This window comes from Taeniopygia guttata, chromosome 1, assembly GCF_048771995.1.
Source record: "Taeniopygia guttata chromosome 1, bTaeGut7.mat, whole genome shotgun sequence".
Classification (NCBI taxonomy): domain Eukaryota; kingdom Metazoa; phylum Chordata; class Aves; order Passeriformes; family Estrildidae; genus Taeniopygia; species Taeniopygia guttata.
In genome coordinates this window covers 112,439,897-112,462,945 of record NC_133024.1, presented here as the reverse complement: position 1 = coordinate 112,462,945, position 23,049 = coordinate 112,439,897, and the positions used below count along the sequence as shown (strand labels likewise).

General features: G+C 46.0%; 1 protein-coding gene across 1 annotated transcript; it reads right to left on the bottom strand.

Moving 5' to 3' along the window:
• Positions 1 to 10,877: 10,877 nt before the first annotated feature.
• On the bottom strand, positions 10,878 to 18,819 carry PSMG1 (proteasome assembly chaperone 1). The gene is made up of 7 exons (XM_030284104.4): positions 18,649 to 18,819; positions 18,334 to 18,416; positions 17,027 to 17,178; positions 16,641 to 16,703; positions 14,533 to 14,731; positions 13,386 to 13,522; positions 10,878 to 12,335 (listed from the first exon to the last, which is right to left on the bottom strand). The coding sequence occupies exons 1-7, from the start codon at positions 18,768 to 18,770 to the stop codon at positions 12,261 to 12,263; spliced, it is 831 nt and encodes a 276-aa protein (XP_030139964.3). The 5' UTR covers positions 18,771 to 18,819; the 3' UTR covers positions 10,878 to 12,260.
• Positions 18,820 to 23,049: the final 4,230 nt, after the last annotated feature.

Here is a 23,049-nt window from a genome sequence, read left to right as displayed (position 1 = left end):
ATGTGGCATAGCTTTGATGCCTGGAGCTTGGCTTTGTTCTGTACTCTGAGGTCACACAGAGAGCTTTTTTCAAAGCATCCTCCAAGCCAGCTCCCTGACAATGACAAATCTCAGTTTATTGCCCATCCTAAGGTCTCACAGTGTTCCCTAAGACATCCTCATGGTGCTTTCAAATCCATCACCCTCCAAGGCCAAACTAAAGTAACCATGGAAAGCTGTACACAGCCATCAAACCATATGAAGGGTTTTATAACTCCTGGCAGCCCACTGAACGTTAAATATTGGATTAACCTTCAGCAGCTCTGCTGGTGCTTCCTGCACTTTGGCAGAGAGATCTCCCCACCATGGAATGCTCATGGAATGGGCTGCAACTCTCACTAAAAAATCTGAAAATGGAGGTCTTTGTTCTACTCTCAGCACGCAGCCAGAGGGAAATGGAGCAACACAACAGGATTACAGGATGGGAGATGAGGCTGCTGATGCTTTTCAACCTCTGTGAAATTAGTTTGTAACTCTTGAGTTGCATGGCTGGCCCAGGGATAAACATGTGCTCACGCTGCTACCAACCCAATCCTACTCTCTCATGAGTTTTGGTTTCCTCTCCTCCCTGCACTCCCCTAAGTGAGAGCTGTGATCCCTTTGGGAACAGGACTGCTTTTCCTGTGTGCAAAATGATTTTGCCTTACCCTTACAGGGTTTACTTGAACTTTTCTCTCATTACATGAATGCTTCTCTGAGCAGGAATAATTTCCTCTGAGAGGTAGCTCTGGGTCTCTGTGCTCCAGAGATTTAAGCACAAGTCCTAACACCACCTTGTACCTCCTGCCAGCTTTTCATCAAGGAATTTCCTCAGCTCTGCATCCCTCCTTGCAGGATCAGGAGCCTCATGTAGGACCAAAACCATCCCTGGGGAGAGGAGCTGCAAGACCACGGGCACCAACGAGACCCTGTTACAGCTTCACCTCTGCAGGGCACAGATAGAGAAATGCCATGAGGAGCGTGACAATCCTGCCCAGACACCTCAGGCTCTGCAGTTCTCACCTGCCAACTATTAGGGCAAAATAAATAGACCCAGCTCAAAGCGGCTGCTCCTTCCCTGGAGGTGTTCAAGGACGGGTTGGATGGAGCTCTGAGCAACCTGGGATCCTGGAAGGTTCCTTGCCTAAAGCAGGGGGTGGAATGAGATGATCTTTAAGGTCCTTTCCAACCCAAACCATTCTGTGGTTCTGTGATGGTATGAAAGGGGAGAAACCTGATCCCAGAGGATGCCAGGCAGCTCTGCTGGAGAAACTCCTGCGTGCACATTCCTCCTGACTCGTGTTTTACATTCAGCCACGGGCTGCAGCATTCTCAGAGGCACAAGGAGCCTGACTGACGGGCTCCAGCCCCGCAGAACACGCCAGCAGTCCCGTGACAGGAGAAATCACCACATCCCAAACATCATTTAAAGAAAGGCAACCTGTCAAGTTTGCTTATATTTTGAGGCTCAGCCCCAGAGGACTCCGGCGAATTTCCAACACATCAGGCTAATTGCAGTTTACATTCGCTTCACTCTCCATTAGAGCTGCTCCACTTTCCAGGGAAGCTAATTGGATCCACAGTGCTTGGGCAGCCAGGATTTTCTGCAGGAAACCCGAGCAGCTCTGGGTACCAGGCAGAGGGAAACGTGCACACAGTCTGTGGCGTGTCCCCCTCAGCATCGCCACATGCCCAAAATAGTCCCAGCTTCCTCCACCCTGCTGGAAATAAAACATATGGAGTTAGCACGGCCGCTGATTGGATTTTGATTGCTCTGAAACGCTGCCAAGTTTAAAGTGGGGAGTGCGGCCTGAAAGGAAATACAGTAGACACCAGACAATTTATTTGTTTCTGAGCAGGGACCTGGCTGCCGGGCGGCTCCGAAGGTGGCTAACGAGAGCAGCATGTTCCCATATGGAAACCAGATGGCGGGATCGGGATGCGGGAGCGCGGCACGAGCGGCGTTATCGCGGGGAGAGCAGAGCCCCGTGAAAGCTGTGCCAACCACAACAGCAAATTGCTGATAAATGACTGCCACGGAGAACATTCCAGAGGGGTGGGAATGATCTTGGAGGTGGGGAGGAAAAACACCTCTGGAGGCAGAGAAGTGATGGTCATCGTTGTCATCATTGTCATCATTGTCATCGTTGTCATCACTGTCATGGGCAGAGCTCTCCCAGCTCAGCCTGGCAGCTGATCCTATGGATTTGAGGGACTAAAAAACCCTGGAAAAGGGAAAACAAATCCCCACCAGTGCCACACCCCTCTGAGCTCCTCCCACCCAGCCACACCCAGGTGGTTCAGCCCCACCCACAAGCAACACCAGCCAAGGGAGGTTGTGGTACATAATAGTAGGGGAATGAAGTCAACAGAATTCCCTGAATGCCCAGATTTAGCACAAATTTATCCATCGTCTTGATGGAGGAACAAGGAGATACCAACCTTCTCCACCCACTTTTTGGATGTTTAAGACTGGAATGCTCTCTCACACCTTTATATTTTTTTGAACAGCCGTGTTTTGATGATGGCAGACAAAAAATTAGGCTAAGTTGGTCTGGATTTAAAAAATGAAATGAAAAACCAAATTGAGCCAATTTTGAAAATGAACTCTTAGTCTGAATACAAATTAAACTTCTCAGTCAATTAAAAAAACCCAAAAAACAACACAAACCCTTAAAGTTCAATTTTTCCTTTTTATTTTTTTTTGAGATTTTTTTGGTCATGTTTTCCCAGACCCAGAATAGCCATTTTTCTGAGTGAAGGGGAAAATAAGAACTATCCGCACTGTTTCCACTCCAAGGGCAGAAAAAGAAGGAAATAATTGACCATGTCAAAGCATGGTCCATCCAGCAAGCTGACAATGACCACAGCCACATTCCCCACTGCTCATTAGCTGCTGAAATGACTCCAGGACAGGAGCATTTTGTGGAACAGAAGCATCCAGAGAGTCAGAGCCCGTGACTAAACAAAGGTTATGCTGCTACGGTCTGTTTTCTCACCTCAGGAGCTACTAACTTTTCATTTCTTGATTTTATGACTTGAATGAAACAGGGAGCAGGGGTTTTTAAGCCTTTGTCTGTGGAAAAGGCATCAGCTTTTCCACATAAACTGCTCAGGATTTACAGCTTTCCCATTTGTGGGTGACAGTGCAGGAAATGTTTCACCGGTTCGTTGCAGTTCTCCTCGTTCACTGCATGTCCTCAGTCATCGTGAGACCAAAGCAGTGATTTTGTGTTTATTAAATTCATGATTGATGCACAATGGGGGCTGTTCCAAAGCCCACAGAAACCAACAGCGTTTACAGACACTCTGAGAAAAACCCTCTGGGACAGAAATATATTTAATGACAGCTTTGAGCAGCCCCAAACTGAGACTTGGGTCAGTCTCCCTGGAAGACTCCAGGGTGCTCCTACCCCACATCCTTCCTGGTTCTACTCCTGGGGCTGGTGCTCCTAGAAATACAAAGTTCCTAAAAACACCCAGAGCTGACTCTTGGAGAATTTCATGGCCTGTCCTTTTGGACTCATGACTGCATGGACACAAGTGTCTATGAGTGCCCTGCTTGGAGAGTTTGAGCACCAAATCCAGAATATTTAAGGGAAAACAGAGTAGAAGAGAGAAGAGAGATGGGCAGAGAAACCCAAAGTGGCCACACACCCATCAGAGATGGAGTAACTCCTCAATGCTGGCAGAAGCCAAGGGGCTCTTGGGTCATGGAATGGTCTTTGGAGTCATGGAATGGTTTGGATTGGAAGGGATCTTAAAGATCATCCAGCTCTACCCACAGGCAGGGACACCTTCCACTGTCCCAAGCCCCAATGTCCAACCTGGCCTTGGGCACTGCCAGGGATCCAGGGGCAGCCCCAGCTGCTCTGGGCACCTGTGCCAGGGCCTGCCCACCCTCCCAGGGAATGATTCCTTCCTAACATTTAATCCAGCCCTGCCCTCTGTCCATTCGAAGCCATTCCCTGTGTCCTGTCACTCCAGGCTCTTGTAAGAAGTTCCTCTCCATCTTCTCGTCACGTCCTTCGGGTACTGGAAGGTCAAAGTTGAGTGTTCCCAAAGCCTTTTCTTCTTCAGGAATCTTTAATGTCAAGTCCTAAGAAACAACTTTAATGCTGAGGTATATAGCCAGAAAATCAAAATAGACACCTCAGTCATTGCTTGTGATGCTCCACCAGCCTTCAAATGAAAAATAACCATCATTTCACCAAAAGGTCAGAAGCTGTCTGTTGATATGATCTCAGCAAGTCAGGAAATCAATATTTGCATGTCAAAAATCTCTGAGAGGTTATATAAGTCCATATATACACATACAACCATAATTTGGAACAAAAATAAAAAGCCATTGGGATGAGTTTTAGCTTATTTCAGGATAAAGCAGAGTGTATCCCTTATTTCAACAGCACCTCATGCACCAAAAAGCTACAGGATGATGCAGTTTTATTCTAATCATCACAAAAGTTTTGCATTGATTTATGATAAAAGAGGATTTTTCCCCCCTGTGGAACACCCATGATCTGTTCTGCAGAAACAAAGAGGTCACATCCAGGCTGACACTACACCTGCAGCTGGAAAAGCCAACCAGGTGTATCTTTATGAGCTCCAGCAGCAGAGGAACTTGGACTTTTCACTCCCTAAACCAATTTTTCAATGGCAACCCCAGAACACTCCAGTAAGGAGTTCCCTAAGTAATGCTCCTCATTTGTTACAGAAAATGTAATAAAACTCCTCATTTTAATTATCCCACAGTCTCTAGAATATTCCAGCCTGTTCTTTAAGGAAAACACAACTCTGGGCCAAGGCTGAGCACCTGCCTTTTCACTTGCCACTGCTGGTTTTGTTGACAGACTCACAGAATATTCAGAGTTGGAATATTCTACAATCTACTACAATCATCAAATGCAGCTCCTTCAGGCTGAGGCAGGTGAGACAACACAGTCAGACCCAGTTTGGCCAAAAGTTATGACCAAACTGTCTTTGAAGAAATAAAATTGAAGCCCCCACAACCAGTGGTTTCTTGAAAATTTGGTGACTTTAAGAAGAAATTCCCCCCTTGCAGGGTGGGCAGGGCTGGGATGGAATTCCCAGAGCAGCTGTGGCTGCCCCTGGATCCCTGGCAGTGCCCAAGGCCAGGTTGGACACTGGGGCTGGAGCAGCCTGGGACAGTGGGAGGTGTCCCTGCCATGGCAGGGAATGGCAATAAATGATCTTTAAGGTCCCTTCCAACCCAAACCGCTGTGAGACTGATTCTATGACTTTGTCAGAACTCTTCATCACAAAGAAAATCCAGCCCTCATAGCTATAGGGTAAATAAAAACCTCAGGAGGCAACTAAAAACACCCCAAATCATACTTAGTTTTAAAAAATTGATTCTAAAATCAACTCACAGCTACCTACACTTGGAGCTATCTACACCAGTGGAGACTGTATTTTTATATCTATACAAACATATATATATATATATATATATATATATACATATATATATATATATGCACATTTGCTTGCCAGCAATGTTTTCATCTTTAAAATCTCTTTAAAAGCTGATTCACTTGGCTGCTTAAAGAGATTTGTTGCCCAGTCACATCAGAGGAGGACTTTTGCCTCTTTCCAGCAGGTTTTGCATTTCTGGCTCTCAAGTTCTGACCGAAAGGGTAATTTTTCAATAATTAGAGAACAGGGTTTGGCACTTAAGATTTAGTGCCCTGTAATGACATCTTTAAAGCTGGAGAGTTATAGTATACTAAAGAAAAAAAATATAATAAGAAAGCTGGGCCAGAAAAATAACAGCTGAGAAACTTACTGGAACAAAATGTATATAATAAAAGGCTTTTTATCTTTTAAACACTCAAATAATTTTGTCCAACTGTAGTAAAGACCAAAACTTTTTTTAATCCTCTCACTTGGAGCACACCTTTAAAACAAACCACAACAATGGATGGAGCTTCCTGCATCCACTTCCTGCTATGACCCACTCTAATTCTTTGAAATAAATATGTTTTGGGTTATTTTGCTAAGGGCAATGTTTAGTGTCTGTCCCCCAGTGTGTAAATGTGTAGAATACACCAAAGATTTAACATCTGCTATGAATAACTTTACAGAGGATCTCAAGTTCTCCTAAGGTTATTAGGATATTGTACAGGTGGCCAAATTATTAAAATATGGTTTAAATCCAACACTTACGCATTTTCATAACGTGCATTGGGTTGGAGGGTCTGGAAGCCACATGTCAGCACCAGAGAACACCAGGCTGGCTCCCTGGAAGTCCCAAAATCAAAGCCACTTCCCAAACATGACAGCCCAGCCAGCTGCGGCCACGGCACCCCCGGGGTGGAGGGGGTGGAAAAGCAGGGCAGGCTGCTCTGCTCTCAGCCAAGTGACCTTTTCTATCAGCATTACAGCATTACTTTCTCTACCCCACGCTGATTAAGTCAAGACCCCCTCCAAGTGAGCTGAATTTTAACATCTGACTCGGAGCACACGCTGCAGTGCAGAGTGAAGGCCGAGGCACACGGAGCCAAACAGCTGGTGCTGTGTCTTTGTTCAAAGAGTGGAAATAAAAGGAGGGAGAACTAAATAAAAATGATATTAGAAAGGCCTGCTTGCTCTTCCCTGGTAGCACTCAGTATTTATTCCTGTTTTGAGGTGCTTTGTCAGGAATGCAGGGGAGCCCCTTGCCTGCAGGGCTCAGTGGTGCAGAGCTCTGGGAATTTGGGCCCAGCTGCAAGGAAGGACATGGACAGGCAGGATAAAAAATCATTTCTGCACGCTGTAGTTCTGCTGGGCTGCTCTGGAGAGCACAGAAAGGGGGATTTAGTGCAGAAACTCTTATTTAAGGGAAGCACTGGCTGGATTGCTGCAAGGCTGAAGTTCCTGTAGCAATTCCCTCTGTCCCATGGAGTAGAGGGGGATGCCACAACCTCAGGAAGCACCTAAAGCACCACCTGAGCTCCTCAGGTCTGAGGAGGCTCCAGGATGGGCAGAGGGATGGAGCAGCTCTGCTGGGAGGAAAGGCTGGCACAGCTGCGATTGTTCCCCTGCACAGGAGAAGCTTTGGGCTGAGCTCAGGGTGGCCTTGCAGGGCCTGGAGGAGCCCCAGGAAACCTGGAGAGAGACAATTTCCAGGGCATGGAGGGACAGCACACAGGGAATGGCTTCACACTGAAAATTTAGAGGTTCAGATCAGATATTAGGAAGAAATTCCTCCCTGGCAGGGTGGGTAGGTCCTGGCATGAGTTCCCCAGAGCAGCTGTAGCTGCCCCTGGATCCCTGGCAGTGTCCAAGGCCAGGTTGGACACTGGGGCTGGAGCAGCCTGGCACAGTGGGAGGTGTCCCTGCCATGGCAGGGGTGGAATGGGATGAGCCTTGAGGTCCCTTCCAACCCAAACTATTCTGTGATTCTATGAAGTACAAGATTTACTGCTTTAATTTGAGTAACATCCAGAAACAGCTGAGCCTGAACCAGGATAGATTCAAAAACCACCTCAAAACTGAGCTGATACTAAATTTGACCTCCAGCACTGACTGGAAGAAATACTTTTTGCCCAGATTTTTCTCAGACAATTATTAAACTGAAAAAGTTAGTGAAAAAAACCAAATTCCCATGAGCCTTGGAAAGCCTCATGGCCACAAATGGGCACCACAGGGCAAACCAACCTGCAGCTCTGAGTGCCTGACCTCAGTCAGCTCCATACTGGGATGCTCAGGAAAGGAAATATAAGATTACTGCCCAGCAGGACACAAAACAGAGCATCCACAGAATGATTTAGGTTGGAAAAGACCTCCAAGATCATCGAGTCCCAGCTCTGCCTGATCCCCACCTTGTCCCCAGCCCAGAGCTCTGAGTGCCACCTCCAGGTTTACTTGGACACCTCCAGGGATGGGCACTCCAAACCTCCCTGGGCAAATTTGGCCAATATTTAACAACCTTTGCTGTGAAGGAACTCCTGAAAGAATTGCTAGAAACAACAAAATCTTCATTGAACTTTATGCCCAGGCAAACCTGCACCTCCAGAATTCCTTTCCTTGCCAGACAGGGTGGCAGCTGGGGACTGTGGGGATTCTTATTTGGGTTTAAACATAAGATCTCTACCACAAGCCTTGCAGGAGGTGAAATTTCTGTCCATAAAGATAGAAAATGTGCCTCTCACAATACCTGGGAATAAGGTTATTTATAAAACTCTCACAGACTATTTTTTGTTAAAAAAAACCCCAAACCTACTAGATTTTAATAGTTGTTAAAAGTAAATATTCATCTATACACACACTCTGCTAAGGAAGTGGAAGAACATAAAAAAGTGGAAATTCTAAGGGCAGGTACTGAACTCACTGTTGCAGAGCATTTCCTCACACATGGCATTACCAGGTTATCCGAAATTATTTCCTGCCACCTGGAAAAAGCCCACAGCAACCTGATGGAGCTACATTGGGCTGTCTTCATTCCAGATTCAGGGTGAACAGTTCTGCACCAGCACCTTCTAAGGAATGAACAAAGACTGCCTTGTTTCTGACAGCATCCACAGGGTGTCCTCCAGTTTTAAGGGTGGAAACAGCCAGACACAGCATTCTGTGCTTCTCACTGTGCTTATTCTGCACAAAAATATCTTTATAATCCCACTTTGGAAGCGAATTCAGTGGGGCAGCACAAAGGGAACAGCAAACCCACCTCACAACCTGCTTTGGCTCCACCACAACCCTTTCAAACCCTAATTTTACAGGATGATGGATGCTGAGGTTTTCTCTGCTGTGCTCTCACCTTTCCACAGTGGCTGCTCTTATCCAACCTTTCCTCCCACAGGTTTGCTTTGGGGTTTTTTTCTTTAAATTAAATGAGGCTGTACATTCTCTGTTCATCTGTTCAGTAATAAGACACCTGCCTTCAGTGATTGTGACTTTATTAATTTTTATTATTATCATTTTTCATCTCCCCTTTTGTTAATTCCCCATGAAGCAGCTCTAAAGTCTCTGGAACTGACAGAATAAAAGACTGCTTTTATTTCATGAAAAGGGATCCAAGTCAAACCTGAAAAAAGAATTAAAATACCAATACTGAACATGAAATGTGGAGTTTTCAGTGTAGGAAAGCACGTTGGAATTCTCTGATTGAAGCACAGGGGAAGAACCTGTGCTCTTCTCAATAAATGCTTTGTGCAATTGTCCTTTGAAGGTACATCACTATTCTCATGGAATATTTCCTACTTTTTTCAATGGCCCAAATTTCCCATCCAAAGAACTTTTAAACATTTAGTTATACAATTGTTTGACAGGAAAAAAAACCTTGAGTTGAACCTTCTTCCACACACACACACAGTTTGGGGTCTGTGGCTCTCCCTGACCTCAGGATGCCTTGATAGCAAAGTGAAAGGAGTATTTTGCATTTCTATCCCTGTGAGTTAGTGCTTTTCTGCAGTATTTACTGCATGGAACTCTAAGGTACCTCTGCTCATCAGCTATTCTGGGAGAGCTCTCAACAGGAGCTCAGTGTTTTCTCTGAAATAAAAAAGCCTGACCTCAGAGCTGTGATCTCACTTGGCTCAAGGATGTGCCTGGAGGTGCTGGTTGTTGCTATGTGCAGCAGCTGTCAAAACTTTCAGTCTGAAGTATTTAAAGAGAAAAAAAAAAGTGCAGATCTGATGGCACAAAAAAAAAAAAGTAAAACATTAATCTCTTTGACTTTCATTTTATTTTTAGCTCATTTAGATCTGTCATTGTTTTAGACACAAACCAGAATGTTAAACAAATCAGAAGGAATGAGGTAAAACAAAATACTTGCCTTTTTCAATTTTTTTTGGCACAAAAACTGTAGAATTACATGTCAGGAGTGATGTTCTTCCTCTGCAGCTTTGGCAACAAATCACTTTGCAGGGTAGAGCCAATGTGAGCACGGAATCTAGGAAGAATTAAATTGTTTCCTGGAGCTGTGCAGTGATGAGACCTCACCCAGGAATGGGAATGATGTGAATCCTGTCTGCATCCACAGCAGGTGGGCAGCAGGGACTGGGATTACCTTTGTGCAGCCCTGCTCTCACACCTGTGGCCTTGCACTGCACAGACTCCAACAGCTCCCAAGGCAAAAGCAAAGGAACCTCCACAAAATGCACCTTGGATCCAGGACTTTTGGGTCAGGCACATCACCTGGGGAGTCAGAGCCTTCAGGAATGAGAAAATACCTCTGCCCACCAAATAAATTCTGCAGTGTGACAAAGCAGAGTGGACTTGAGCATAGCCCTTGATTTGGAAGACACTCAGCAGAAGACAGATCAGTCTAAAAAAAATGGTAATAAATAGCTTAAATGTCTTTAAAAAGTGGGGTGGGAAAACCCTCTTCCAGTCTCACAGTTTATTTAGCAAATGCCTCAGGAAACCAAGTCTTACACAATCTCATTTCAAACTTCTCCCCCCAAAGCTTTGAAGCCATCTGCCACATTTGACAAGTCTGAAGTTTGCCAACTCCTACCAGGATTAAACCCAGCAGCTGTTAGGAAATAAGAAAGCCTCGCTGCAGGCTCTTGGTAGATACTGGAGAGCACAGAAGGGAAAATAAAAAAGGCAGCAACATTCAAATATGAAAAAAATCTTCAGTCAACACTCACATCTTATGACAGACACAGTTCATCATTAGTTCTGAGGCTTCCAAATATTTAAGGGGTGAATATGAGTTGTTTCTTACATGAAATTATGGGAAAAGGCAGAATTTGGAATTAAAATCTCGTATTTTACTGCCCTACAGTACTTCCCCACTACATCCTACCTAAACATTTCCTGCTATGGAGATTTCAAGCAAGAATAGTGAATTCTTGAGGAATTCTGACAGAACACCAGGTTTCAGTCTCATTTCATCTCCCAGGCTGCCCTGGTTTAGTTTGCCACTTTTATTCAAGATGTTATGAGCATAATCACACCTCAGCATAAAATCAAGTAGTAAAAACGGAATTAAATATAATACAGTAACTGTCTTGAAACATTGCAAACAGCCTGGGTGACCACACCAACACCAGAAATACATTCACAATTCCTCTAAGGGTCTGCATAATTTACTATTAAAGATATTTCTTGTTATCCGCTTTATTTATTATGAACCAAATATGTAAAAGTAAGAAAATGGTGCTGACAGCTTTCAAAACAACAGAATTCTCAGCTCAGATCACACATAAAACCAATTTCTGAATTAAAAGGAAAAAAAAAAACAACCCCAACAAAGCTTCAGAATTTATTCCAAAATCCAGCACCACTTTAGGCAAGATCTGCTCATCTGTAATTACCTGAAGTGAAAATTTAAATCAGTGACAGTTCTCTGAAGGAAGGCTGTTCAAAAATAACCACTGAGCATCCAGAGTGAGTCAAAGTTGCACCCAGCAGAGAACAGAATTACCTGGGAGCAAATTAATATTTTTAACACCATTTTCTTAAACAAAATGTAAATTAAACAGAGTTCAACTGAGAACTGCACCTCAATCCAAGTTAATAAGTGAAATAAACTGCTGAAATTGCTACCAACTTCCAGAGAATTTTCTGAGACGCTTTAAAACATTTTAACTTCCTCTAAAAATCACATGCTCTGCCTAAGAGATCTTTTACTATTCCTACCATTGCCCAAATTTTGGTGTTTTAAAGTGAATTAAATCAGCTTGCCCTGGCAAATCCAGCTGGAGCAGCCTGTCCTCCTGCCAGCCCCTTTGACCAGGAGAGGTTATTTTTCACTAGCAAGTTTTAAAGGCATTTACCATACTTTAATTACTGCATTTTGTATCAACACATACATTAAAAAGGACATGTGGAGCCATAAATAAACATAAGCAAAATTCTCTGTGGATGGAAAAGGGCAGAGAGTGCATGCGATTACAGACAAATCTTTGAAGAACATTAAATATTAGAAAAACCTTCAGATCTCAAAATAAACTAGAAAAAAGGGAGAGGTCTCGTTAGGTACAGACAGAATTCCTTATCTGCATTTTCCTCTTTGAAATATAAAAGGAATACTTTTAGGTAAGGCAATCCCTTCAGGATGAGAAAAAGAAGTTGCTTTTCATATCCAAGATATCTTTCCTAAAATCACTCCAGGAGAAAGTCTTCCAAGCCATGCAGAAGGGTGTTTGCAGTGATGAAGTAAAAAACAAGTAAAATGAGTGGGAAAGTAAAAATTTACTGGAATTTATTCTACTTTTCAGGGAGAAAAAAAATCCCAGAAGTCCTCTAGAGAAGAAAGTGGAGTTTACAAAATTGCAGCATAACTGTCCTTGTCAGATGTAGATATTATTGTGAGTTTCACTGGTTGTCAGGAACTTCTTCAAAATCTTTGTGCTTTCAGAGGCATCCTGGGGAGAGGAAGAGAGGATCAGCATCACCCACAGTGCTGAGAACAAAGCAAGAGCCCCACTGGCCTCTGGTCCCATTTTCATTACTCTGAGCATCACTTTTATTAAAATATTAACTGGGAGAAAAACTCAGGTCTTCTGAATGAAGTTATGCACAGGAATCTGCACTGCAGCAAGAAAATGGGATTTATTATTCTGCATTCCTCCTTGCTTGGACATGAAGGGAAGAGTCTCTGTGTTTGTCATTGTTCTCCTTCAGAGTTTAAATATTTATGTCTTACTCAGACTTATTCAGCAGAACAGAATGAGCTGCACTCAAAACTGATTTTAGAAGTGAAATAAACACCTCAGTACACACAGACTTCTTTGGCATTTAAATCTGGGTTCAAAGTGTTCTCAACCAACTAAAATTCAATTCAAAACATTTCAGAAAGAGTAAAACATACATTTTGAGCTGCAAGGGAATTTATGGGAGCAGTGGGATTTACTGTGAGGGTGGCGAGGCCCTGGCACAGAGAAATTGTGGCTGCCCCATCCCTGGAAGTGTTCAAGGCCAGGCTGGATTAGTGTAAAAATTTCTTCAGAAATTTGGTCTTTTAGCTCCAAAACAAAGTTATAGGTCAAAATGGGTATTTTAAGAAGCTTTCCTGTATGCCAGAAGAGAGGCAGATACAGAGCTTCTACAGAGCCATCTGGTATATGAATATAAAATGTAAAAATAAATAAAACCCACACACAACAAAAAGCTTAAAATGAGGCAGCTCCAAAGGAAACTGCACAAGAAATCCCTCCCTGATATAGTCATACCATTAGAACAGCCTGAAAATTCAAAATGAAGTTTTGAAGGAAGAGTTTTTTGGGTTTTTTTTTTTTGTAATTCATTATTTCTAAGCCACACAGATGTTAGAGCAGGTTTCAAAGCACTGTCATTAAAATCTGTATTTTTCTGCCTTTTCAGATGAAAGCCTCACAGGGGAACAAAACCAGCAGAATGCAAGAGATGAAAACAAAGACAAAAGCTCCCATTAATTTAAAATATGGAGTTTTTACCTTGGCTAAACTCTTCAGGAGCTGAGAAGAGAGCAGAGGCTTGAAGGCTTCAATGGTCACCGTGTCCAGCTTGATGACATCAGTGTAACACTGGTACAGCACTGCAGGGATCTGCCACACCTGGCAGTAACTCAGAACTGAGCACAGGTCAAAAGAAAAGCTCTGTTAAACTCAGCAGAAAAGGAACCTCTGCTCTATAAAATCAGAATTTTACACCCATGGGAGTTTAATTACCAGCTCAGGATCCCAACTGCTGGAGCAGCCATTCCTTATCCCCCAGCTACACAAAGAAAATTAATTAAAACCAAAAATTAGTTAAATGCAGGTATTTCTTCCTAGCACATACCTTATCTGGAAACTGTACATAAAAATAAAAAACTGAAATGAAAAGAAATAAACAAAAATAATAAAATATTTTATCAAATATTTAATAAATATTTTAAGATCTATTTATTTAATACATATTTAATAAATATTTTAAATAAATATTTTAAATAAAAATAATAAAAATAATAGCAACATCTGCAAAAAAACCCAAACAACCCCCCTCTCCCCCCCGAAAAAAAAACCCAACAAAACAACAACATAAAAAGGAATGTGAACAAGAGAAAATCATCCACTTTTAGCTCCTGCCAGACAACCAGACAAGCTTTTCCTCATGCTGCTATCATTAGGGTTCTAGAATGAAAAACTGTAGGTTTTTATTAAATTACACCATAAAACTGACCCTAACTTTTCCATGAGGTTGATCACTAGACCTGTGCAAGCTTCCTCACCTGTTGCATACAGAAAGGACTTTATGAACTTTTACTTTGGATGTTCAGATGAAAATAATTCCTAATAAAACAAGTAAAATTCCCAAAAAATCCCACTGTACAATATACTTTGTAAGGCTCTACTGAAGAATTTTTCAGTATTTCTGTCCCACACATAGCTGGTAAAATGATTTGTGGCTGGTTTGGAAAACTGTCCCTATTTTCCAGGGCAATGTGTAAGATGTGAATCTGTCAGTAATTAATTTTTAAATAGCTGACTTGTCAGCCAATTCCCACAATTAAGCAAAAATTCTAATTGCAGTGGGATGCTCCTCAGGGGCAATTTTGTGTTGCCACCAGCAGCCCTGTAAAACATTTAAATTGCAAAGTACCAGCAGCAGGAAGGTCCCTCACAATGTTGGGCTGCTCCAGCAGCGGGCAGCAGACCTGCTCCTGGAATTCTTTGGTCTTCAAGGCTTTCAGGAATGGAGATACAAGTGTCAGAGTGGATTCCTGAGTTTTATAATCAGCTACAGGACATGTGGAAAGGATGGTTACTTGCAAGTCTTTCTTCTGCATGGAGCCAAAAACCTGAAATTAAAAAAAAATACATCAACAAAAGTTCTCTTCTCACAATAAAAGCAGAGGAACCTCAAGGATTCATTTAAATTTCAGTGCAAAGGGCACTTGGACTCAGGTTTGCAGGACCCAAACCAGTCTGAATCACAGCCTTCAGGTACAGATTTGTCAGGCATCGCTCCTGGGATGGAGATAAAAACCCCCAAAATAACAGCTGACATATTTACCAAGTCTAGTGATCTGCTGGAGAAGTTTTCAGCACTTTCTAGTCAATATATTAATATTTACTGCTTTAATTAATGGTGATTGTAGAAAGAAGAAGGATTCCAAACAAAAACAAGCAGTTCACTGAGCTGCATAACATTTGAAATAAAAATTGTGCCCCATGTCCCACAATATTGTAAAAGACTTTCTTTTAAATGTACAGGTTTTATTTAATTCTATTCAAGTTCAATTGAGAAAGAAAATTTAGGATTCTCTTTCTCAGATTCAAAGAATCAAGTTTCAAAGCACAAAACCTTCTGGCTATCACAAAATACCAACAGGAGAAAAGAAAACAGAAGTTGGAAACTGTGACAGAAACTTGCCTGTTTCTGTCTGTGTACCAATCCCAGGAGGGAAGCTGCCTGTGCCATCACTGTGTCACCACTGTGCCAGAAATCTGACAGAAATATGCAGAATCTCACATATTTTCCACTTGCTTTGTTGGGAACACTGTCTGGAATTAATGTCTGCAAAACTCCAACCTGTGTGTTCTGGTTTGTCAGTGATCCTTACAGAGAAAACACACCCAGATGTAAAGATCTGACTTGTGGAGATGGGAGATGCTCAGTAAATCAGGATTTACACACAGAACGGGGCTGCAACTCACATTAAAAGCAAAAAGATTGCCAGCACGTTGTTTCTGCTGCACATTTAAAAATACCAATAAGCACAAAATTTAAAAATACTCAGGAACATTGACTTGGTACAAGCACACTCCTACAGTTCAGGAACACCCACACTGGAAATCACACAGCTGGGGAAGACAACAACCCCCCAGCCATCCTACTTCTGCAATCCCACTTTAAATCAAGTGCAGGAACGTGTGGAATACAGCAAAAGCAAAACATTTGAGGTCTCAGGGTTTTTAAACTTCCAAATGAGCTGTGATTCCCCAGCAAAGCTGTACTTATCTCTAAGCCCAGCTTTAGAATCCCTGCTGGTCCATCAGCTCAGCAGAGATTTAAAGGCGGGCAGGGAAGGAGCAGACAGACAACAAGACAAAATAATAAGCCACACTTCCTCCAGGCAAAGCAGTGACCCAAATCCATCAGCAAAAACAAGAGGAGGAACATTTGCCCCTGGCTTTATCTTATTAAAATCAAAATGATGATATTTGGAGAGACTTCAGTGAGCCAGCAGTGCTCCTGTACCTGGGTGATACTGGGAATGTTAAATCTGGGAACAAATGGGACAAACGCTGCTTGGGAGACACTTTCCCCTCCAGTTCCCAGAACACCCTCAGCAGCTGACACCATCCACCAGGAGCTCCTCAACTGGTGATCTTTTGGCAGCTGTACAAATTGCTGTTGGTTTTTTCAAGGAAAAATTCTCCCAGAGGTGAAATGCAGCTGAAAAGAGCCATGGGAAATGAAAAGCAAGCAGGAAAAAGGTTTGGGAGGTGGTTATGGGCCAGCAAAACTGAAACTGTCCAAAAGGAGTGACTGCACTCAGCTGGGAGGTTACAGCAGGTACAGCTGGCAGCATCTAGAAAGGGATTTTACAGATCCTGCAGAGAGTAAATTTATCTATTTTTGATTATTTAATAAAAGAAAACCACAGGGGAAACTTATTTAACACTGTCATGTCTAAAGTGTCAGAGAGGAAGATCCCCACCCTTAGGATTTTATTACTCCATTTATTTTCTTGCCAGTTTTACCTTCTCAAGCCACTGGAACTGTTGATCCTCAGCCACGTAGCAACTACACTGGCACAATACAACCTAAAAAAAAGTAAAAACTTGTGTAATCAAGTGGTTTAAAGGGCACAATAGCAGCTCATCAGCACCTGTAAGAAGATGTGGCTGCAGACAATAACTTGTTCAGTTATTTTGGGTTTCTTTAACTCTGTTTCAATGAGGATTTTTTTGTTCATAAATGCAGTGAAACCATGAGGCTGTGACATCTCTGTGCTGAACTTCACACAGTTTTAGTGAGAATTAACCCTTCAGATCACTTATGGGATTAATCCATGATCCTGCAGTGGATGAAAGCTCTCTTTTTCAGAAATCCAAACCACAGAAGAATTAATGCTCAAGTCACTTACTGTGGGATCTGATATCAATCTGTAGAATAAACAGAAAGAGTCTGTGGGGAGGACATTTGTGGTGCTGGATGTTCTGCACCACTCATTCCACAGCTTCACAACTCCAACCACTTCCCAGCACACAGAATCCAGGATAAAAGATGACAGGAAAGCTGCAAGAGCCATAAAATATACTGTCAATTTATAAAGAATAAAACCTCTGTTTTACAAATAAATAGCTAGACTAAATTAGAATATTCCTTTGCAACCTGAAGGAAGAATAACTCATTTTTATCAACTTAGATTTACTAACCAAATCTAAGAAACATCAACAATGTGATTAGCCCCACTATACTCAAATTTAAAAAGATGAAGAGCTGTTCAACACATACAGATCCCTAATATAAAAATCACTTGTTCTTAGGAATTATAGCATTACAATCAACTTCAATTTCTTTAGTATTAATTAAGGATGTGAAATATGAAGTCTCTAATACTTTCGGACATAGCAGATTAAAACCAAAAATCAGTGAAGCAGCAAGGCACAACTATTACACTGATTCTAGAAAACAGAGGCAAGTGTGTAGCAAAAATGTTCAGAAATCAGATTCCTATCAAAAGCTACAGAAGACAGATCCAAAATACCTATTGCTGTTTTTCAAGGGAAAACCTGAACAAAACCCAAACAAATGAGCAAAGTTAACTTTGATAAAATCTAAATGTCATGTAAATGTCACTTCAATGCAAGCAAGACTTCTGGGCACGATTAGATAAAAACTTTTGCCAATTAATAAACAGTCCCAGAGAGTTTACCAAACAAAAGCCAGGTAAAGGAAAAGAGGGATTGTCCTAACTAAAATCCCAAACTAAAACACACTTCACTTTTCCTGTTCAACTGAAAATACATCAATTTTCAAGAGGAGCAAACAGCTGTAACAATAACTGTGTTTTATGTGTACAGAGCAACTTCAGCTTTCTCTGGACAACTCAGCTGCCTCCAGGTTTAACCTCTGCTGCTAAATAAGGAGCTGCACATTCAGTAAATAGAGGGGCTTAATAAAGGCTGGAGAGGGATATTTCAAAATCTAATGGGATGACAGGTCAAAGGGAACAAGCTCAACGTAAAGAGGGGAGGGTTAAATGGGATTTTGGGAGGGATTGTTCCATGTGAGGGTGCCCAGAGCAGCTGTGACTGCCCTTGGATGCCTGGCTGTGCCCAAGGCCAGGTTGGATACTGGGGCTTGGAGCAGGGAATGTCCTGGCACATTTACACCTCCCTCCTCCTCAATTTATTCCCCAAAACCTCAGCAGGTCTGGTTCTCACGCACCCGCAGCGTTCCTGCCGATGGCCACGATGAACCTGGAGCACACCAAAGGCTGCTCGGCACAGCTCCACAGGACTTGGATCTCCCTGGGAAAAGACCCACAGAACAGCCCGAGCTGGCAGGGACACACAAGGACTATCCAAACCCAGCTCCTGTCCCTGTCCAGCCCCCCACCAACCCCACCCTGGGCATCGCCGGCAGCGCTGCCCAAAGGCTCCTGCAGCTCTGGCAGCCTCGGGGCCGTGCCCATTCCCTGGGCAGTGCCAGCACCGTCTGGGGAAGAACCTTTCCCTGATCTCCAGCCTGCTCCGCCGGTACCTTTTCTTCTCGATCTCCTTGCGGATCTCCCGGTCCTCAGGCGTCTCCTCCCGCGCCTCCTCCTCCTCGTCCAGGCCGGCCCGGGATGGAGCCACCACCACCTCCCCGAAGAAAGTCGCCATGGCCGCCCCGCGCGCCTGCGCCGCGCCGCCCTCAGCGCCGGAGCAGGCGCGGGAGGCTCCGGGCGGGACGGGCGCCCCCTCAGCGCCGCCAGTTTAGTATTTACGATATCTTTTCAAACCAGTGTAGGACAGAACAGTGCAATCAAAAGTGGTTTTCTATCCCAATGAGACTGAAACATTCATTTATTTCTCCCAAACAGACTAAAGCCTGTGGGTTTAGTGTCACATCTCACACAGCTCGGCCCTGGAGCCGCTGCCCACGAGCCCCCGGCACGGCCGTGCGGCCAATTCCTCGTGCCCTGGGCAGCGCAGCCTGCAAAGCCGGGGCTCGGCACTGCGGGGCCGGGGCTGCCGTGTGCCAGCGGGGCCAAAGCCTCGCAGGGCTCGGGGCACAGCCGGGCCCGCCAGGACACCGCTCCGGGGATGCTCCCAGCCAGCTCCTGCCCAAGCCCCCCGCAACCCGGGCTGGCTCTGTGCGCTCCGGCAGCCACGACGGGACTGGGGAACAGCTGGGGACTGGGCTTTGCCCACAGCTGAACCTGGAGAGCTGCGAGCTCTGCCCTGCACGCTGGTACAGCCACGGCAGGGAGCAGGCCCAGGAGGAAGGAGGAGCCTCTTTGCCTTGAGCTTCCATAGGGAAAGCTTATTCGAGGTGGAGAGAGCAGGATAAAAAAGAGCCCCTCACCCTCGTTTGCAAGGGGTTTTGCTCAGATCCAAGTCAGGCAGTGGGTACTAACAGCGAAGCAACAGGGAATCCTCAGGGCAGAAGTGAGGGGATTACAGCAACACTGTGGGACAATCAGGGTCGGGGGAGCAGAGGGAAAGGCACAGGGGCCAATGGGGCATCCTGGATTAGGGGATTTCCAAGTGAGGGTTTCAATCAGGGGTTGGCCCAGGGGCTGAGTGGCAGGGAACATTCAGGGAAAAGGGGCAAGGTTACCTGGACAGGCAGGGAAGGGACTGGGACCAAGGGAGGGGAATAACTTGAGGGACAGCTTTAAAGGGAGTGTACAACATAGGGAAAAAAACAACTTGCAGAAGATGTGGGGGGATAACAGAATGAACCATTTAACAATAACTTAATGAAATAAACACAAATCGCAACAGGTTCCTGTGTGCTCCACTGCTGTTGGGGTTCCGGGGTGGCCCTTTGTGATGTGGGACCTGGTGGTGGCCAGAGACCCTTGTGACATCAGGGAGTTCCGCCAGGGCTGAGGGTCTCCAAGGGGCGCGGAGCCCTGGGGTGCCCAGTCCCAGGAGAGCCGCTCTCTGAAGAGGACGCAGCTCCCTGGCTCTGTCTGTGCCACACGCTGACAGTGATAGCGGCTGACAGTGACAGACAGCAACAGCGAGGAAGACAAAGGTAACTCCAACTCCCGGTCCCACAGCTCCTTGCCCAGCTGGCTGGAAGCCACCAGCGAGCTGTGGTCAGGGGCAGTGGGCAGCTCAGTCCTGCTGCTTTCACAGACTGAGGAGGAGGAGAGACTCTTTGTCAAAATGGGCCAAGATCTTTCCCGGAGGGAAGATGTGGAAGCGACCGACCAGAGAGAAGTTCCAGGAGCCCAAGAAATGTCCGGGCAGGGAATGAGGAGCAGCCAAGAGCTGAACCAAGGCCAGGTACGTGTGAGAGTTTGGGACGTTTCCCACTACAGAGGTGGGACACAAAGAGCTCTATGAAGGGGAAGAAGCCATCAGAGCTCAGGAGCTGTCCCAGTGGGAGGAAGACAGTGAGATGTCCCAAGAAGGGTGGGAGAGGGAAGAACGTGTGACAACCCAGGAGATTTCCCAGTGGGAAATAGATGAGAGTGGGCAGCAGGAGATGGGATGGGGAGAAGACGAGAGACGCCACAAAGGCTGTCCCTGCAGAGAGATCTGAGTGTCCCAGAGGATTCCCAATGGGATGATGCCCAAGAGCGTTCCCGGAGGGAAGGTGAGAGGTACCAAGACCTCTCAGCATGGGGACAGGGTGTGCACTGCCACATGTCCCAGTGGGAAGACAGGAAAGAGCTGGAATTGTCCCAAGTGAGAGACAGCAGTGGCAGGGAGCTGTGCCAAGGAGCAGACGCTGCAGCCCAAGAGCTGCCCCGGTGGGACGATGTGAGTGAGCGAAAGCTGTCCCAAAGGGAGGAAGATGTGAGCAGGCAGGAGCTGTCCCAATGGGGACACAACATCAGCTCTGAGATCTGGGACAGACCCTTGTGCCCAGTGAGGGACGACGAGCCTCAGCCTTGTCCCCCAGAGGGGCCCAGCTCTGCCAGCCCCGTGGGGACAGAGGTGGCAGCAGAGGCAGTGCCTGCCCTAACCAGCACCTCTCCTGCCCCACAGAGTCCCACGGAGGCCGAGCCGGCAGCTGCTGCCCCAGCTGGAGATACTGAGGAGGAGGAGGAGCCCCCTGAGGCTCTCCTGTCCCAAGGGGAAGATGAGGATGATGTCAGCTCCAGTTCCTTGGAGAAGCCACTGGACTCAGTGAAGGAGAAGAACACCCAGACTTGTTCCTCATCCAGTCACGAGGAGCTGTCCCAGGTCGAAGAGGCCATCGAGCTCTCTCCAGGGGACAGCAATAACGAGCCAGAGCTGTCCTCAGTGGAAGAGGCAATTGAGGACATCCCATGGGACAGCACAAGTGACACGGAGCTGTCCCCAGTGAAAGAGGCCATCAAGGTTGTTCCAGAGGACAGCACAAGGGACGAGGAGCTGTCCTCAGTGGAAGAGGCCATCGAGAACATTCCAGAGGACAGCACAAGTGACCAGGAGCTGTCCCCAGTGAAAGATGCCATCAAGGTTGTTCCAGAGGACAGCACAAGGGACGAGGAGCTGTCCTCAGTGGAAGAGGCCATTGAGAACATTCCAGAGGACAGCAAAAGTGACCAGGAGCTGTCCTCAGTGGAAGAGGCCATTGATGATATTCCATGGGACAGCACAAGTGACCCGGAGCTGTCCCCAGTGGCAGAGGCCATCAAGAACATTCCAGAGGACAGCTCAAGTGACCAGGAGCTGTCCTCAGTGGATGAGGATCTGGAGGACATTCCAGAGGACAGCTCAAGTGACCAGGAGCTGTCCTCAGTGGAAGAGGACATCAAGAAAATACCAGAGCACAGCATGAGTGACCAGGAGCTGTCCTCAGTGAAAGAGGCCATCGAGAACATTCCAGAGGACAGCTCAAGTGACCAGGAGCTGTCCTCAGTAGAAGAAGACATCGAGAAAATACCAGAGGACAGCATGAGTGACCAGGAGCTGTCCTCAGTGGAAGAGGACATTGAGGTCTCTGAAGGGGACAGCACAAGAGAGGAGAAGCTGTCCCCTGTAGTAGAGGACATCATGGTCGTTTCCCGGCACATCCCGACTGCTGAGGAGCAGTCCAAAGTGGAAGCGGCCATCAAGCTCAGTCCCGAGGACAGCACGGCTCTTCCCCCAGAGGGGCCCAGCTCTGCCAGCCCCGTGGGCACAGAGGTGGCAGCAGACGCAGTCCCTGCCCTGCCCAGCGCCTCTCCTGCCCCCGGCAGTCCCACGGAGGCCGAGCCGGCAGCTGCTGCCCCGTCCGGAGCTGCTGAGGAGGCAGCAGCGGGGTCAGTGCTGGCAATGCAGGACAGGAGGGACGGCTCTGATGAGGAAAACAAATTTTGGCAATTTTTGTATGACCTGGAGCCTTTCCCGGATGGAGACCCAGAGCTGTCCCAGGAAGCGTCCTGCTGTGAACAATGCAGAGAGGAAGATCTGCCCCATGGGGAGGTCAGGAGTTACCACCAACTCTTTGACTCGGAAAAATATTTGGACCAAGACCTGTCCCAGGGAGAAGTCAGCAGCTCCCAGGGCCCCTCGGACTGGGAAGAATGCATTGAGCAAGTGCTGTCCGGAGGAGATGTCATCAGCTGTGCAGAACATTCAGACTGGGAAGAATATCATGCCCAAAATGTGTCCAGTGAGAATGGCAGAAGACCCTCAGGACTCTCCAGCTGGGAAAATGACAGTGACACGGGGCTCATGCAGGAGAACTGGCCTGAGCACGTCATCTTGGCCAAGCCCTTGTGCCCCGAGGATGATGAGTGGGACGGTGTGAGCCTCCTGGAGCTGCCCCCAGAAGACAACCAAGACCAGAAATGGAAAGTTTTAGTGGCAGAGGGGCTCCCAGTGCCCATCCCTCGGGAGGCCTGGGCTGAGTGCCCGGCACAGGAGCCGTGCAGCCAAGGGCCGGCGCCTGCCCCGCACAGCCCCCCCAGCCCCTGGCCTGCCCGGCTGGGAGCCCAGGCCCTCCGCGGGCAGCCGGCTGCCCCCGGGAAAC

Coding starts and splice junctions, on each gene's coding strand:
- PSMG1 (XM_030284104.4), bottom strand. CDS start 18,770: ATGGCGACTTTCTTCGGGGAGGTGGTGGTGGCTCCATCCCGGGCCGGC. Junction 14,732..16,640: donor AGTTCCAGTGGCTTGAGAAG/GTAAAACTGGCA, acceptor TTTTAATTTCAG/GTTTTTGGCTCCATGCAGAA. Junction 12,336..13,385: donor TCCTGAAGAGTTTAGCCAAG/GTAAAAACTCCA, acceptor TCCTCTCCCCAG/GATGCCTCTGAAAGCACAAA.